The 16,400-nt window shown below is 38.4% G+C and overlaps 3 protein-coding genes across 3 annotated transcripts; 1 reads left to right on the top strand and 2 right to left on the bottom strand.

Moving 5' to 3' along the window:
* Window positions 1-44: 44 nt before the first annotated feature.
* Window positions 45-1,019, top strand: LOC121218724 (uncharacterized). The gene is made up of 2 exons (XM_041096416.1): window positions 45-275; window positions 318-1,019. Exons 1-2 carry the CDS (start codon window positions 45-47, stop codon window positions 1,017-1,019), a joined length of 933 nt encoding a protein of 310 aa, XP_040952350.1.
* A 3,317-nt stretch (window positions 1,020-4,336) lies between these two features.
* On the bottom strand, window positions 4,337-5,821 carry LOC121203336 (MDIS1-interacting receptor like kinase 2-like). Its single transcript, XM_041096415.1, has 4 exons — window positions 5,407-5,821; window positions 5,231-5,305; window positions 5,110-5,112; window positions 4,337-4,935 (listed from the first exon to the last, which is right to left on the bottom strand). The coding sequence occupies exons 1-4, from the start codon at window positions 5,819-5,821 to the stop codon at window positions 4,337-4,339; spliced, it is 1,092 nt and encodes a 363-aa protein (XP_040952349.1).
* Window positions 5,822-10,806: 4,985 nt separating this feature from the next.
* LOC121218723 (MDIS1-interacting receptor like kinase 2-like) lies at window positions 10,807-12,443 on the bottom strand. Its single transcript, XM_041096414.1, has 2 exons — window positions 12,326-12,443; window positions 10,807-11,537 (listed from the first exon to the last, which is right to left on the bottom strand). The coding sequence occupies exons 1-2, from the start codon at window positions 12,441-12,443 to the stop codon at window positions 10,807-10,809; spliced, it is 849 nt and encodes a 282-aa protein (XP_040952348.1).
* Between the last annotated feature and the right edge of the window lie 3,957 nt (window positions 12,444-16,400).

Genomic DNA, 16,400 nt, shown 5'->3' with positions numbered 1-16,400 from the left:
TGCTTGAAACAGAAGAAGTAGAGGTTGTTTTTTAGTTGCTGAAAATGAGTTTTACACCACCTCCTCCACCGGTCTTTGCTGGAGAAAATTACAACATCTGGGCAGTGAAAATGAGAACATACCTGCAGGCACATGACCTGTGGAATGTTGTTCTCAATGATACTGTGCCACCACCACTAAGAGCTAACCCGACCATAGCTCAGATCAGGCAGCATAGTGAAGACTGTGCCAAGAAATACAAAGCTATGTCATGTCTTCAAAGTGGAGTTTTTGATGTTATTTTCACAAGAATAATGGCTTGTGACACTCCAAAACAGGCCTGGGATAAACTCAAGAAGGAGTTTCAAGGGTCTGATAAGACCAGGCAACAGCAGCTGATCAACCTAAGAAGAGACTCTGAGAACCTGAAAATGGAAGACTCAGAAACTATCAAGCAATATGCTGACAGAATCATGGCTACTGTCAACAATATAAGGCTGCTTGGGGAGGAATTCAGTGACCAAAGAGTGGTTGAGAAGGTCATAACAACCTTTCCAGAGAAGTATGAGGCAAAAATTTCCTCTCTGGAAGATTCAAGAGACTTGTCAACAATCCCTTTGACTGAGCTTATAAATGCTCTTTATGCTCAAGAGCAGAGGAGGGCAAATAGGCAGGAAGATAACTATGAAGGAGCTTTTCAAGCTAGAAGCAGAGAAAGCTCAAGTTCAAACTCGAATGCCAAAGGCAAGAAGCCTTGGACTGAGAAGAAGAATAAAGAACCTGCTAGAAAGAAGTTTCCACCTTGTGTCCATTGCAAGAAGACTACTCATCTTGAGAAATACTGTTGGTACAGACCAGATATTCAATGTAGAGCCTGCAAGCAATTTGGTCACATTGAAAAGTTTGTAAAAACAAATCAAAAGTACAAACACAGTATCAAAACTAAGCTCAAGCTGCAGAAGAGGTTGAAACACAAGAAGAGCATGTTTTTTCAGCATCATGCTTTGCAAGCTCGAGCGAGGTCAGCAAAATATGGCTAATTGACAGTGGAAGTACCCACCATATGGCTTCTGAGAAGAGCATATTCAAGGAGCTTGACACCACCTTCAAGTCCAAAGTCAGAATTGGCAATTGTGAGCTGCTGGAGGCAAAAGGTAAAGGCAAGGCTTTGATAAGCACTAAGTCAGGTAATAAAACCATTTCAGAGGTTCTTTATGTACCTGACATTGACCAAAACCTTCTGAGTTTTGGCCAGCTATTGGAGAAGGGCTACTCTCTGATTTTTGAAGGGAAAAACTGTTTGATCAAAAATGCTACTGGTAAGTGTTGACTACAGTGGCTATGCAAGACAGAACCTTTATTGTGAATGTGAATCAACTGCAGGCAAAGGCATATGCATCTCAATCTGATGAGACAAACTTGTGGCACAGGAGGATGGGGTATGTGAACTACAATTCACTGAACATGTTGCACAAAATGGATTTGGTCAGTGACATGTCCAAAATCGAGCCAAAAGATGCTGTATGTGAGGTCTGTCAGCTAGGCAAACAGACTAGATTACCCTTTCCAGTCAACAAGGCATGGAGAGCACAAGGGAAGCTTCAGCTAATTCATACAGACATCTGTGGACCAATGAAGACTACCTCCTTAAATGGCAGCAGGTACTTTGTACTCTTCATTGATGATTATTCAAGGTTCTGTTGGGTGAATTTTTTAAAGCATAAGTCAGATGTTTATGACTCTTTTTGCAAATTTAAAGCTTTGGTTGAAAACCAAGCAAATTGCAAACTGAAATGTTTGAGGTCTGACAATGGATCTGAGTATGTATCTCAGAAGTTTCAAGAGTTGTGTGATGGCACTGGAATTCAACATCAATTAACTACTGTGTATACACCACAGCAAAATGGTGTTTGTGAAAGAAAAAACAGAACAGTCCTTGACATGGCTAGGTGTCTTTTGTTTGAGGCTAAAATGCCTAACATTTTTTGGGCTGAAGCTGTGAACACAGCTGTTTACCTGTTGAATAGGCTACCAACAAATGCAGTAAAGGGTAAAACACCCTTTGAAGCCTGGTTTGGACAGAAACCATCTGTCTCTCATGTGAAAGTATTTGGGTGTCTATGTTATGTATTGGTACCTGAGGAGAAAAGAACCAAGTTGGACAGGAGGTCCATGCCAGGGGTGTTTGTTGGCTATAGCAATGTGAAGAAAGGATACAGAGTCTTTGATCCACTGACCAAGAAGATTGTAGTGAGCAGAGATGTGAAATTTAGTGAAGCAAGTAGCTGGAAATGGGATGGAATTGAAGAAAATTTGCCCGAGGCAGATCAGATTGATGTTGATTTGCAGCAAGCTGAAAATGAAGCAATAACTGAAGAGGGTTATGATGATGAACCTGTTCGAGGCACCAGGACATTAGCAAACATTTATGAAAGATGTGCAGTAACTCTAGTAGAGCCTTCATGTTTTGAAGAAGCTGCAAAAGAAAGGTGCTGGCAAGAGGCTATGGAAACTGAATTGAGGATGATTCAGAAGAATGACACTTGGGAGCTTGTCGATAGACCTGAAAATAGAAGAATCATTGGTGTCAAATGGGTCTTTAGGACTAAAAATAATGCTGATGGTACTTTGAACAGATACAAGGCCAGATTGGTTGTGAAAGGGTATAGTTAGCAGCAATGGGTTGATTTTTCTGAAACCTTTGCACCTGTTGCAAGGTTGGATACTATCATATTGCTGCTTGCTTTGGCAGCTCAAAAGCACTGGAAGGTGCATCATTTAGATGTTAAGTCAGCCTTTCTAAATGGCTTTCTTAATGAAGAAATATTCATTGAGCAACCTGAGGGTTTTAAGGTCACTAGTGAAGAATAGAAGGTTTACAAATTGAAAAAGGCCTTATATAGCCTAAAGCAGGCTCCAAGAGCCTGGTATGAGAGGATTGATGGCTATTTGGCAAGGCTCGGGTTCACAAAGAGTGTTAACGAGCCTACACTCTATGTTAAGAAGGATCATAAGGAAACCTTGTTAATTGTTTCCTTGTATGTTGATGACCTGCTGGTCATTGGCTGCAAAGATGAACTTATTGAAGACTTCAAGAAGCAGATGCAACATGTCTTTGAGATGACTGACCTTGGTCTAATGACCTATTTTCTTGGTATGGAAATCAGACAAGGAAGTGATGGTATTTTCATAAGTCAGCAGGCATTTGCTTCCAAGGTGCTTGAAAAATTTTGCATGTCGAAATGCAAATCAGTCACTACACCAGTTGCATTGGGGGAAAAATTGTCAAGTGCCAGTGAACATGGTCGAGTAGATGAGAAAGCTTATAGAAGCTTAATTGGTTGTTTGCTTTATTTAACAGCAACTAGACCAGACATTGTCTATGCTGTTAGTCTACTTTCAAGGTTTATGCACTGCAGTAATGTGACACATCTAAAGGCAGCAAAAAGAGTGTTAAGGTATGTCAAAGGAACCATCGATGCTGGTGTGAAGTTTTGGAGGGCAAAGGAGCTGAAACTTGTAGGCTATTCTGATAGCGATTGGGCAGGGTCAGTTGATGACATGAGGAGCACTTCAGGTTACTTCTTTACTTTAGGCTCAAGTGTTTTCAGCTGGAGTTCGAAAAAGCAACAAACTGTTGCACAATCTACAGCAGAGGCTGAGTATATCTCAGCTGCAGCAACAGTGAATCAAGCCATTTGGCTTAAGAAGATTTTGGATGATTTGAATGAAAATCAAACTCAGCCTACCGAGATTAATGTGGATAATCAATCAGCTGTGGCCATAGCCAAGAATCCAATCTTCCATGGTAAGACTAAACACTTCAAAATCAAATTCCATTTTGTTAGAGAAGCTGAGCAATCGAGGGAGGTTAGCTTAGTTCATTGCAGCTCAGAAATTCAGTTAGCTGACATTTTAACTAAACCATTGGGAGCCAACCGATTTAATGCTTTGAAGGAAAGGATTGGTGTTTGTTGCATACAGTCCAAGGAGAAGTGTTGAAGTCGTGGCTTGCATTGCAACAAAGGACCAACAGCAACAAATTGGTCAAAAGACCAGCAGCAGCAAATTGTACAAGTTTAGCTGCTATACTGTTTTGTAGCCAAGAAATGGAGTTGGTTCAGTTATAGAATTACTTTTTGAATATTTTGTTCCTATGGAACTTAGTCTAAATCTTTGTAATGAGTTAGCTAAGTTACTTTCATTTGTAAGCAAGATACTATACTTTTAGTATGTATTAAGTAAGGGCAGTTAAATTAGTAGGTAGCTGTCAAATTGTTTGTAACTCACATATATTCAAAATTTGAATAAAAAATACATGACTTTCAGTTACAACATTTGCTGAGTTCTCATTTTTTTAGTTTTCTTCCTTTTGCTTCCATTCGATTTTGCTTTTGTTTTTTGCTGGAAGATCCAACAACAAGTCTAGATACAAAAGCTTGGACATAAGTCCAAGTTCTAGGGGTACACTACCAGAAAGTTTATTCCCATTCAAATAAAGATAAAGCAAAGATGTCAACTTTGAAATTTTCTTTGGAATCTCCCCAACTAAATGATTTGAAGAAACATCAAGCCTGTGTATCTGACGTGAGTTTCCAATCTCAGCTGGTATTGTACCACTGAGATTGTTCCTTGCAATAAATAGGCTCTGTAAGCTTCTGCACAATCCCCAATTGGAAGACACTTCACCATAAAGTTCATTGTCACTTAATTCAATGAATCTTAGGTTTGGGTAAATGCCTAAATCTTCAGATATATTTCCTCTGAGTCGGTTTCTTTCAAGGTAGACTCTCTTCAAGCTAGTGCAATTTTTCAACCCTTGAGGGATTGGCCCGATAAGCTGGTTGTCAGCTGCTGTGAAGTATTCAACTGATCCACCACGGCAAATGCCTTGCGGCAAATTGTTGGACTTTTCAGCAAGCAAATATGAAAACGAATGAAGCAAAAGAAAGGAAACTTGAAAGAACAGAAAACACAGCAAAAATTGTAACTGAAAGTCGTATGTTTTTCATTCAAATTTTGAATATATGTGAGTTACAAACAATTTGACAGTTACCTACTAATTTAACTGCCCTTACTTAATACATACTAAAAATATAGCAACTTGCTTACAAAAGAAAGCTGGCATACCAGCTATTACATCAAAGTAAATCAATCAAAAACATCCTAGTAACTTTGCTGTCAAGACACAAAAGAATTGAACAAAGTTCCATAGGAACAAAACATCTAAAATGTGATCTTCCAATCGAACCAGCTCCATTTCTTTTCTCCAAAATTGTATAGCAGCTTAACTTGCACAATTTGCTGCTGTTGGTCTTTTGTTGCACTGCAGGCCACAAGTTCAACACAAATTTCCTGTCAGATTGTTGTGGTCTAGTTCTAACACGATCAACTTCATCAAGTTTCCGATTTCATTAGGAATGGAACCTGAGAGTCGGTTGTCTCGGAGATGCAGAATTTTCAAGTTGCTCAAACTGCCAAGTGAAGCAGGAATAGAGCCATTGAGTTGGTTTTCACCCAACTCTAGGTAAACAAGAGAATTCAAGTTTCCTATCTCCTCAGGAATGGGACCAGAGAGTTGATTTTCATAAAGGCGGGCAACTGTAAGATGTCTCAAGTCACCAAATGAGGTTGGGATCAAGCCAGATAGATTGTTGTGATAAAGGCTTATTTCAGAAAGAGATTCCATATTCCTTAACTCAGAGGGGATGGGACCTGAAAGACTATTGTTAAACATCTGAAGCACCGTCAGTTTTTTCAAGTTTCCAAATGTGGAAGGGATGGGACCAGTTAGACGGTTGGTGTCCAAGTAAACTTCAACTATGTTAAGTTTAGTTCCCATGCAAAGGTGGCCATGCACGACATGCAAAGGTGGTCAAGCTTCTGGAATCGCAGCAAGCAGTGGAGCCATGGTGTGCAGCAACTGAAGTTTGAAGCTGCCAATCTATTTGCTGTTTTAGTTTCATTTCATTTTCTTTTTGTAATCTAGTTCATGTTGAACTAAGTAGGTAAATGTTTTGATATTGATTGACTGAAAAGTCAGCAATGCAAGTTGTACAAGCTAATCTTGTAAGTTTCAATGCAAATTAGTGGAGTTAGGTAGTTGATTAGGTGATTACTTGTTTGATTTACTAGTTGACTGATATATGTAATGGCTTAATGCCTTGTTGATGTGTTAATGAAAGTTATCAGCTCATTTTCATTCAATTTTTTCTCTCTTTTTTCTGTTTTTCACTTGCTAGCTTCATCTTTCTGTTGTTGCTTCCGAGTTTGCTTCTTCACCAAGCCTCGAGGCTTACTACTCAAGCAAGGCTAGAAACAGCTTGCTGCTGCCTCTTGCACCAACAATTGGTATCGAGAGCTCTTGTCTTAGTGGACCTGTTGCTTCAAAACAAAGAACTTGATGGCTTCTTCAGGATTTTCACCAGCAGCCCCACCAGTCTTCAATGGAGAAGGCTTTCACATATGGCTGGTCAAGATGAAGACTTACCTACAGGCCTTCGATCTGTGGGAAGTTGTCAACACAGATACTGAGCCAGCACCACTGAGGGCTAATCCCACAGTAGCTCAGATTAGGCAACATGCTGATGAGAGGACCAAAAGGCACAAAGCCATGTCCTGCATCCAGAACTGTGTGTCAGATGTCATCTTCACCAGAATCATGGCCTGTGAGACTCCAAAACAGGCCTGGGATAAGCTCAAGGAGGAGTTTCAAGGCACTGAGAGAACAAGGCAACAACAGCTGCTAAACTTGAGAAGGGACTTCGAGAATTTGAAGATAAAGGAAGAAGAAACAGTGAAGCAGTACTCAGATAGAATTATGGCAGTGGTTAACAGCATAAGGCTCCTAGGTGAGCACTTTGATGAGGCAAGAATTGTGGAGAAAGTCCTCTCCACTTTGCCTGAGAGATATGAGGCCAAGATATCCTCTCTAGAGGACTCAAGAGACCTTGCTAGCATCTCTTTGACTGAGCTAATCAACACCTTTTATGCTCAGGAACAAAGAAGAGCTAGCAGAGCTGAAGATCACCAAGAAGGTGCATTTCAAGCCAAGGCCAGAGAAACCTCGAGCACTAATGCTCAAAGAGGCAAAAGGCCCTGGAAAAACAGGCCTAAGCCTGATGCTGCAAGGAGCAATGACCAGCCCTGCAGATATTGCAAGAAGCCTGGCCATCCAGAAGACAGATGCTGGTTTAGGCCAGATGCAGTATGCCAACACTGCAAGAAGAAGGGCCATGTTGAAAGGGTCTGCAAAAACAGAAGTAAGCCAAGGCAGAATCAATTTCAGCAGTCAAAGGTTGAAGCTCGAGTAGCTGAGGACAGTAGTGACCAAGAAGAACAGGTCTTTGCTGTTTCCTGTGTAGCTTCTGAGAAGAAATGGACTAAAAGCTGGTTGCTAGACAGTGGTTGTACTAACCACATGTCACCAGATGCCTCCTTGTTTAAAACCTTGGACAAAAGTTATAAAACCAAGGTCAAGGTTGGAAATGGTCAGTTTATAAGGGCTGAAGGAAGAGGAGAAGTGCTGATATGTACTCCCACAGGCAACAAGATCATTCCAAATGTGCTGTTGGTACCACAGATTGACAGAAACCTTCTCAGCATAGCTCAACTGCTCGAGAAAGGTTATTCTGTTGTGTTCAAGGATAAACAATGCCATATTACTGATCCAAGTGGATCAAGCCTTATGACAGTCACAATGACTGATAAATGCTTTGAGGTTCACTGGGCAAATGACTCAAACTCAGCATACACAGCCTCTGTTGAAGACTCCAAGCTTTGGCATCAAAGGCTTGGACATGCCAACTTCAGATCAATGGCTCGATTGGCCAAAGAGGGCTTGGCAGAGAACTTCATCAGCTCAGTGGAGCATGATGATGTGTGTGAAGTTTGCCAAATGGGGAAACAGGCAAGACTGCCATTTCCTACAAATTCAACCTGGAGAGCTACTGAAAGACTGCAGCTGGTGCACTCTGATGTATGTGGCCCGATGAGGACTGAATCACTCAGCAAAAACAGGTATTTCATCCTCTTTATTGATGACCTTACAAGGTTTTGCTGGATTTTCTTTTTAAAACACAAGTCTGAGGTAGCTCAAGTGTTTGTGAAGTTTAAAAATGCTGTAGAAACAGAAACAGGTTGCAAGTTGAAATCGATAAGGACTGATAATGGCACTGAGTACACTTCAGCTCAGTTTCAAGCTATTTGCAATGATGCTGGTATCAAACATCAGCTTACAAATGTCTACACACCTCAGCAGAATGGGGTAGCTGAAAGAAAGAATAGAAGTCTGATGGATATGGCCAGATGTCTGCTGTTTGAGAAGAAACTGCCCAAGACCATGTGGGCTGAGGCAGTAAACACTGCTGCTTACCTTCAGAACAGGCTTCCTACTAAAGCTCTTGCATCCGAGACACCTTTCGAGGCTTGGTCTGGTTTCAAACCTTCCTTGGCACATCTGAAAGTGTTTGGTTGCCTGTGTTATGCACAAATACCAGCAGCAAAGAGAGACAAGCTCTCTAAAAGGGCTCAACCAGGTGTTCTAGTAGGCTACAGCTCAGTCAAGAAGGGCTACAGGGTTCTGGATCCCTTGATAAACAAAGTCCAAGTGAGCAGAGATGTCATCTTTGATGAAAAAGCCTACTGGAATTGGGAGAAAAATGAGCCAGAAGCAGTTTCAGAAAACCTAGTGCCTAATCAAGCTGAACTTGAGCAGCTAGAACCTGAAATGGATGTTGATGATGTGCCTGTGAGAGGCACAAGGCCCCTTGATGATATTTATGAAAGGGCACAGGTTGCAATAGCAGAACCTAGCAGTTTTGAAGAGGCTGAGGCAGATGAAGGCTGGAAACTAGCTATGGTCAATGAAATCAACATGATTGAAAAGAACCAGACATGGGAACTTGTTGATAAACCTGCTGGAAAGAAGACCATTGGAGTAAAATGGGTCTATCGAGTAAAACAGAATGCAGATGGCAGTCTGAACAAGCTAAAAGCCAGGCTTGTTGTCAAAGGATTTAGCCAAAGGTATGGTCTGGACTATCTGGAGACATTTGCACCAGTAGCCAGGCTTGACACAGTTAGAATGATAGTTGCCTTGGCTACTCAACATCAGTGGACCATTCATCAACTTGATGTTAAGTCTGCATTTCTCAATGGCTTCCTGGAAGAAGAGATCTACATCGAGCAGCCTCAAGGATTTGTGATCACTGGCAAAGAACACATGGTGTACAGACTGAAAAAGGCTTTATATGGCCTGAAACAGGCTCCTCGAGCCTGGTATGCTCGAATTGACTCTTACTTGCTCAGTTTGGAATTTGAGAGAAGTCCCAGTGAACCAACACTGTATGTGAAGAAGAACCAAGCTCAAACTCAGCTTATTCTGTCACTCTATGTTGATGATCTACTGATAACTGGAGGAGATGGAAGAATGCTGGAAGATTTCAAAAGAAAAATGAAGGAAATGTTTGAAATGTCTGATTTAGGCAGAATGAACTACTTCCTTGGAATGGAAGTGAACCAAACAGAAAAGGGAATCTTTCTTTGTCAAAGTTCTTTTACTATGAAGATCCTGGATAAGTTCTCTATGAAGAACTGCAAGCCAACAAGCACACCAATGGCTGTTGGAGTGAAGCTTTCAAGGCAAGGAAGTGGTGAACCAATTTGTGAGACCATGTACAAGAGTCTCATTGGCAGTCTGTTGTATTTGACTGCCACAAGGCCCGATATCATGTTTGCTGTTAGTATGCTATCAAGATACATGAATTGCTGCAATGATCAGCACTTTCGAGCAGCTAAAAGAGTGCTGAGATACATCAAAGGCACCATTGGTCATGGTGTATTGTTCAAAAGGGCTGAAAGCATGAAGCTAATAGGCTATGTTGATAGTGACTGGGCTGGATCAAGTGATGACATGAGAAGCACATCCGGTTATGCATTCAGTCTTGGCTCAGGCATGTTTTGCTGGAGTTCTAAGAAACAAAGTCTGGTGGCACAATCAACAGCAGAAGCTGAATATGTTGCTGCTGCATCTGCTGTGAACCAAGCCATATGGCTTAGAAAAATCTTGACTGATTTAAACCAAAACCAAAAGGAGGCAACAGAGATTTATTGTGACAACAAATCTGCTGTTGCAATTGCAAAAAATCCCATTTTTCATGGCAGAACCAAGCACTTCAATATTAAGTTGCATGTTATAAGGGAGATGGAACAAGCTCATGAAATCGAGCTGATTCATTGCAACTCAGAAGTGCAAATTGCTGATATCTTCACAAAGGCACTCAATGTGTCTAAATTTGTTAAATTCAAAAGGGAATTAGGTGTTACTAGCATGGAAACTAAGGAGGAGTGTTAAGTTTAGTTCTCATGCAAAGGTGGCCATGCACGACATGCAAAGGTGGTCAAGCTTCTGGAATCGCAGCAAGCAGTGGAGCCATGGTGTGCAGCAACTGAAGTTTGAAGCTGCCAATCTATTTGCTGTTTTAGTTTCATTTCATTTTCTTTTTGTAATCTAGTTCATGTTGAACTAAGTAGGTAAATGTTTTGATATTGATTGACTGAAAAGTCAGCAATGCAAGTTGTACAAGCTAATCTTGTAAGTTTCAATGCAAATTAGTGGAGTTAGGTAGTTGATTAGGTGATTACTTGTTTGATTTACTAGTTGACTGATATATGTAATGGCTTAATGCCTTGTTGATGTGTTAATGAAAGTTATCAGCTCATTTTCATTCAATTTTTTCTCTCTTTTTTCTGTTTTTCACTTGCTAGCTTCATCTTTCTGTTGTTGCTTCCGAGTTTGCTTCTTCACCAAGCCTCGAGGCTTACTACTCAAGCAAGGCTAGAAACAGCTTGCTGCTGCCTCTTGCACCAACAAACTAAATTCCTAAGGTTTCCCAATTCTGGAGGAATGGGACCAGAAATGGAATTATTATAGAGAAGCAAGGAAACAAGTCGACTTAGTTTACCGAGAGAAGCAGGAATGCAACCATTTAGCTTGTTGCTACACAAGGCAAGGTCAGTGAGAAATTTGAGCTGACCAATTTCTCGAGGAATTGAGCCGTTCAACTGATTTCCAGCAAGATGGAGGGTCTGAAGATGTACAAGGTGGCTAATTTCAGGTGGGATTTGGCCAGAGAACTGGTTATAGGATAAATCAAGGTAGGTGAGTTTGGAGAGCTGACTGATTTTAGGTGGGATTATGCCATAAAGTTCATTGGTGCTAAGGTCCAACTCTGCAAGATTAGGCAAAGACGAGAATGGAAATGAATGGAGCGTAACTTTTACACCATAGCCAGTGAGGTTAATCTTAGTAACACTGTCAGCATGATTGCAATGGATTCCAAACCAAGCACAAGGACTTGTTTTGGTATTTGGGTTGTTGGAAGTATTCCAGGAAAGCAAAACAGAATGGTTTTGGCTTTGAAGGCTGGCTTTCCATTTGAGGATTGCCAATGCTTCTGCTGCAGAATCAGAAGCGACATTAAGAGAAGAAAATAGTAAAGTAACACACAAGAGTAAGGGGGCAAGCACGGTTAAACTCTTCATCATTAACAAATGCTCTGCATGGAAGTGACAGCCATGATATGACGGTTATATATAGGTTAATTGCAGTAGCCTGTACGATCAAACTAACTATTAAGTCTTTCAACCCTCAAATAAAAAAAACTACAAGTCTTTCACCCCTTTTTCACTCTAGAGTTTTAAGTCTTTGTATTATAGTAATATATGTTGGCCCATTTGGTGTCAAGAAGACAAATGTCATATAAGACTACAAACTGGAGATGTGGAAAAATGGATTCAGTGTAGTAACATAAATTTATCCCTCTTAAGTCTTTTCATTCTATTAGTTTATGTTATTCCGTTAATTTCGTTTGGCAACTTTTGTTCTGCACTTATGGTGGACTCCTTTTGACTTGGACATTCACGCAGGCAATAAGCTTTTATCTCCCAATCTTTTGGGTCCACAGCAATAGCATCTTAGACTTCAGACCAAACCCTTCTGTACGCAGATTGAAATAGAGCATATGTGAAACTGAATATATTATTCTAACTATAATTGAAACAAAATCTATGTTACTTCCAAGAACCATGTTTTATTTTCAAGATTTTAGCCCCATTTCCTCCTTTGAAGCAGCTGATTTTTTGTTAAAAAAGAAAGGCAAAATTAATTATGTTTCAAAGAATTCAGTGTTCTTAAAGAGTTCATCTAAACAAGTAACTGAAATAAGGAGAACTAAGATAACCAGAACTAAAAGTTATTCTAAGAGGACAAATGACGAACATATTGTGGACGCCAAAATCAAGCCAAAATCAAGCAACCAGCTAACAATACAACAGTGATGAATACCTTCATCATCTCTAACAATCCCACCGTGTAAAAGCCCTTGTACTTTCAACACTGAAATTGAGATTTGAGATGTATCCATCAACTTGTTGCAGATGAAGATTATACCTAAAGCAGTCATAGGCTTTTCCCCTAATTTTGGTGAATGAAATCATTCTTTACTTTTAAGTGTTTAATCATTTCTTCATGAAACCAATCATTACGTATCTTGAAATATATAATTTCATGTGTGATTTTGTTATGACAACCCATTGAGTGAATAATGAGTTGATTTATTTGGGATAGGATTGTACCAAAGAAGTTCAAAAATCACGGAAGGGTTTTGACAAACCCTGTAATTTGGGCAAAATAATAACTGCTACAACTCAAATCCAAGTCCAAATCTTAATCTGGAGAAAAATAAAACACAAAGTTTCGAATTTTAACAAAATTAAAAGCAACCCATTGAAGGAAAAAAATTAATCTGAACTTGTCTAAAGGTTAAACAAAAAAGTGAAAAGAACCCCAATGAAATTCAAAAAGAATAAAAAGAAAAAGGTAAGACAAACGACTCTTGACTCGGAGCGTGTGTTAATGTGCTGGGCTAACAGAAGTTTTCTGTTACCGAGAAGGGGTCAATTTTTCTACAAATAATTATTTAATAAATTGAATAAGTGCGGATTAGACCTTATCATAGACCGAGCTATTTAAAAAATAGAGGATGTTAGATAAAAATTTAAACTCAAAAATAGATTTTGGCAAAAACATAAGACCCATCTAGAAAGCAAGTCGAGCCTCAAGTAAATTTTTTTTGGCTTGAACTTGGTCTGACCCGAATTTGTAAAAAAAAATTATTGTTATTTTGTTGTTGTTTTGTTATTATTTCACTATTATATTGCTACCATTTTGTTGTGATCGTTTGAACATTGTATAAGTATTGTTTTATAGTTAATTTTACTATTATATTAGATACATTTGCTTATTAAGTTGCATCTATATTAATGTTATTTAAATATAAAAGTTTTTTTAATTTATTTAGAAACATTTATTTTAATTTTTTAATGTATTTGATGTATTATATTTTTTAAAATTTATTTATATATAAAAAAATTAATACACGTTGGCCAAGTCAGACTCGAGTTTTAGTTTTTTTATTTGAGCCATACTTGGAAAAAAAATTTAGGCTTATTTTTCAAGTAGGGCCGAGTCCGGGCCTATAAAACAGGACTAGAATTTTATTACAGCCCCCACCCATAATCACCTCTATTGAGGATCAAGTCAAATTCAAATTATTTCAAACTTTTTTGAGTTAGATTTGGGTAGAAGTGTAACATTACACTTTGGGTAAAGCCGAGATTAGGCAAATAAAATGATATATTTTGTTTAAGATCAATCCACAAATAAATCTAACTCTTCAAGATTGGAGTGAAATGGTTGAATGAACTCTAATAAAATACAATAGAAGTTTATACCTAATGGAATTAAATTTGTTAGTTTGGTACAATATAGATCTCAGTAGCGACTCCAATTGAAATTACTTTTAATAGAAAGGTTTTAAGTTTGTTGAGGCACTTATAAGAGCAACGACATCAAGCAATTACAACTATGTCGATAACTGCTCAAGGTTTCATAATTGATCATATTTGAAGTTAGTAACTTTTTGAAATAATACAGTTGGGCCATGAATTAGTTGATATTATGGACATATATTGGTCCATATTTGAATATTGATCTTATGAAGCAACAAATCTTTAAGGATTGGATTAATTCAAATCAAGCAAATCAAATCTTCAGTTTCGTGGAGATTGATTTGAATGACTTGAAGACATATCTTAGAGATTTTTGCTTTATCCTAGGCTTTATTAGGAAATTCTTAAGTCTTGTTTAAGGGCTACTTTGGAAGGGGTTACGATTGTAATTAATTAGTATGCTAGCAAGTAAAAAAATGCTTATATACTTGAGACTTCACAGGTTAGTGTTAGAATTAAGTGACTCGAATTCTTATTTAAATAAAATACAGTGGTAAAATAAAATAAAAGTAAAATCCATATAGAACTACACTTCTTCTATTTTATTTTAGAATAAGGTTTTTTAAACCTTATTAAACTCCATCTATTTGATATTGATTAGAATAATGTGTTTCAATCTTACTACACTCCTATTAGAATATGGTTTTACAAGCCTATAAATAGACATAGTCTACTCCTCTTGTAATCATTTGAATTCGACATAGTAAATTTTCTTCTCTTCTGCCCGTGGTTTTTTTTCTCAAAAGGGTTTCCACATAAAAATCTGTGCATTTTTTATTTTTCCTTTCTCTTTTCTTTGCGATATATTGTCATTACCGACATTCTATTTTTTTTTACAAATTGGTGTCTGAGCTTCTAGGTTATTCATCTCGATCACAGTAATGACATCTTTGAGGTATGAAATTTCGTTGTTGGATCGCAACACTAGATTTGTGTTGTGGCAGATTAAGATGCAAGCTGTTCTTGCGCAGATGGATCTGGAGGATGCCCTACTAGGGATAGATGAGATGTCTTCAACATTAACGAATGAAGAGAATAAACGTAAGGATTGAAAGGCGTTAACACAATTACATCTGCATTTGTCTAACAAAATTTTACAAGATGTGATGAAGGAGAAGACCGTTGTTGCATTATGGAAGAGGCTGAAACAAATATGTATGTTGAAAACTCTAACCAGCAAGTCGCATATGAAGCAACGTCTTTATGCTCATCGTTTGGAGGAAGGTACGTCTGTGCACAAACACTTAACAGTGTTTAAAGAAATTCTTTTAAACTTGGAGGCCATGGAGATTCAGTATGATAAGGAAGATCTAGGGTTGATTCTACTTTGTTCGTTGCCCCTGTCTTATTCAACCTTTAGAGACACGATTTTATATTGCTGCGAGTCTCTCACAATTAATGAGGTTTATGATTCTTTGGCCTCATATGACAAGACAAAGCATTTTGTGGTTAAACCCAACTCTCAAGGAGAGAGTCTCATTGTTCCTATGAGACAAGATTGAAATGTTGATGATGATCATGGAAGGACACAACAACGAAATCCTCGCGGTAAATCTAAAGGTAGATTAAAGTCTTCAAACAAAGGTAAAACTTGTAACTTCTACAAGAAAAAAGGGCACATTAAATTTGAGTGCTATAAGCTGCAGAACAAAATCAAAAAAGAGGTTGCAAATCAAAAAGGAAAATAACCAGAAAAATTTGGTGAAACTGATGTTTTAGAAGACTACAGCGATGGTGAACTTCTAGTCGCTTCTATCAACAATTCTAAAGTGAGCGATGAGTGGATCCTTGGTTCGGGCTACACCTTTCACATGAGTCTCAATCGAGATTAGTTTACAACTTAAAAAACAGTGTCTGAAGGTGTTGTTTTGATGAGAAATAATGCTTTGTGTAAAATTACACGTGTTGGAACGATTAAAGTTAAGATGTTTGGCAGAGTTGTCAAAACACTTAGTGGCATGTAACATGTTCCAGAATTGAAGAGAAATTTAATTTCGTTGAGTACTCTTGATTCAAAATGGTACAGATACACAGTTGAAAGTGGGGTTTTGAATATTTCCAAAGGTTTCCTCTTTGTAATGAAAGGGCAGAGAAATACTACCAAGTTATATGTTTTGCAGGGTTCTACTGTTACTGGTGATGCAGCTGTCGTTTCCTCTTCCTTATCAGATGATGATATTACTAAAATTTGGCATATGCGCCTAAGGCATATGAGTGAAAATGACATGGCAGAATTGAACAAAAGAGGACTTCTTGATGGACAAGGAATTTGTAAACTAAAGTTCTGTGAGCACTGCGTTTTTTGGAAGCAAAAGAGAGTTTGATTCACTATAAGAATCCATAGCTCAAAGGGAACATTGGGGTATATTCATTCTGATTTGTGGAGGACATCTAGAGTGCCTTTGAGAGGTAGAGCTAATTATATGCTAACTTTTATTGATAATTTTTTCAGAAAATTTTGGGCGTTCTTCCTGAAGCAGAAAAGCGATGTGTTTTCCGCATTTAAGTCTTGGAAAACTATGACTGAAAATAGACTGGAAAAAAAATAAAACACCTCCACATAGACAATG

The sequence above is a fragment of the Gossypium hirsutum genome, chromosome D06 (assembly GCF_007990345.1).
Source record: "Gossypium hirsutum isolate 1008001.06 chromosome D06, Gossypium_hirsutum_v2.1, whole genome shotgun sequence".
In the NCBI taxonomy this organism is placed as follows: Eukaryota; Viridiplantae; Streptophyta; class Magnoliopsida; order Malvales; family Malvaceae; genus Gossypium; species Gossypium hirsutum.
This window is presented reverse-complemented; position numbering and strand designations above follow the sequence as displayed.

Coding starts and splice junctions, on each gene's coding strand:
- LOC121218724 (XM_041096416.1), top strand. CDS start 45: ATGAGTTTTACACCACCTCCTCCACCGGTCTTTGCTGGAGAAAATTAC. Junction 276..317: donor TTCAAAGTGGAGTTTTTGAT/GTTATTTTCACA, acceptor ACTCCAAAACAG/GCCTGGGATAAACTCAAGAA.
- LOC121203336 (XM_041096415.1), bottom strand. CDS start 5,821: ATGGGAACTAAACTTAACATAGTTGAAGTTTACTTGGACACCAACCGT. Junction 5,306..5,406: donor CCGAGACAACCGACTCTCAG/GTTCCATTCCTA, acceptor TGTGGCCTGCAG/TGCAACAAAAGACCAACAGC.
- LOC121218723 (XM_041096414.1), bottom strand. CDS start 12,443: ATGACTGCTTTAGGTATAATCTTCATCTGCAACAAGTTGATGGATACA. Junction 11,538..12,325: donor GATTGTTAGAGATGATGAAG/GTATTCATCACT, acceptor ACTTCCATGCAG/AGCATTTGTTAATGATGAAG.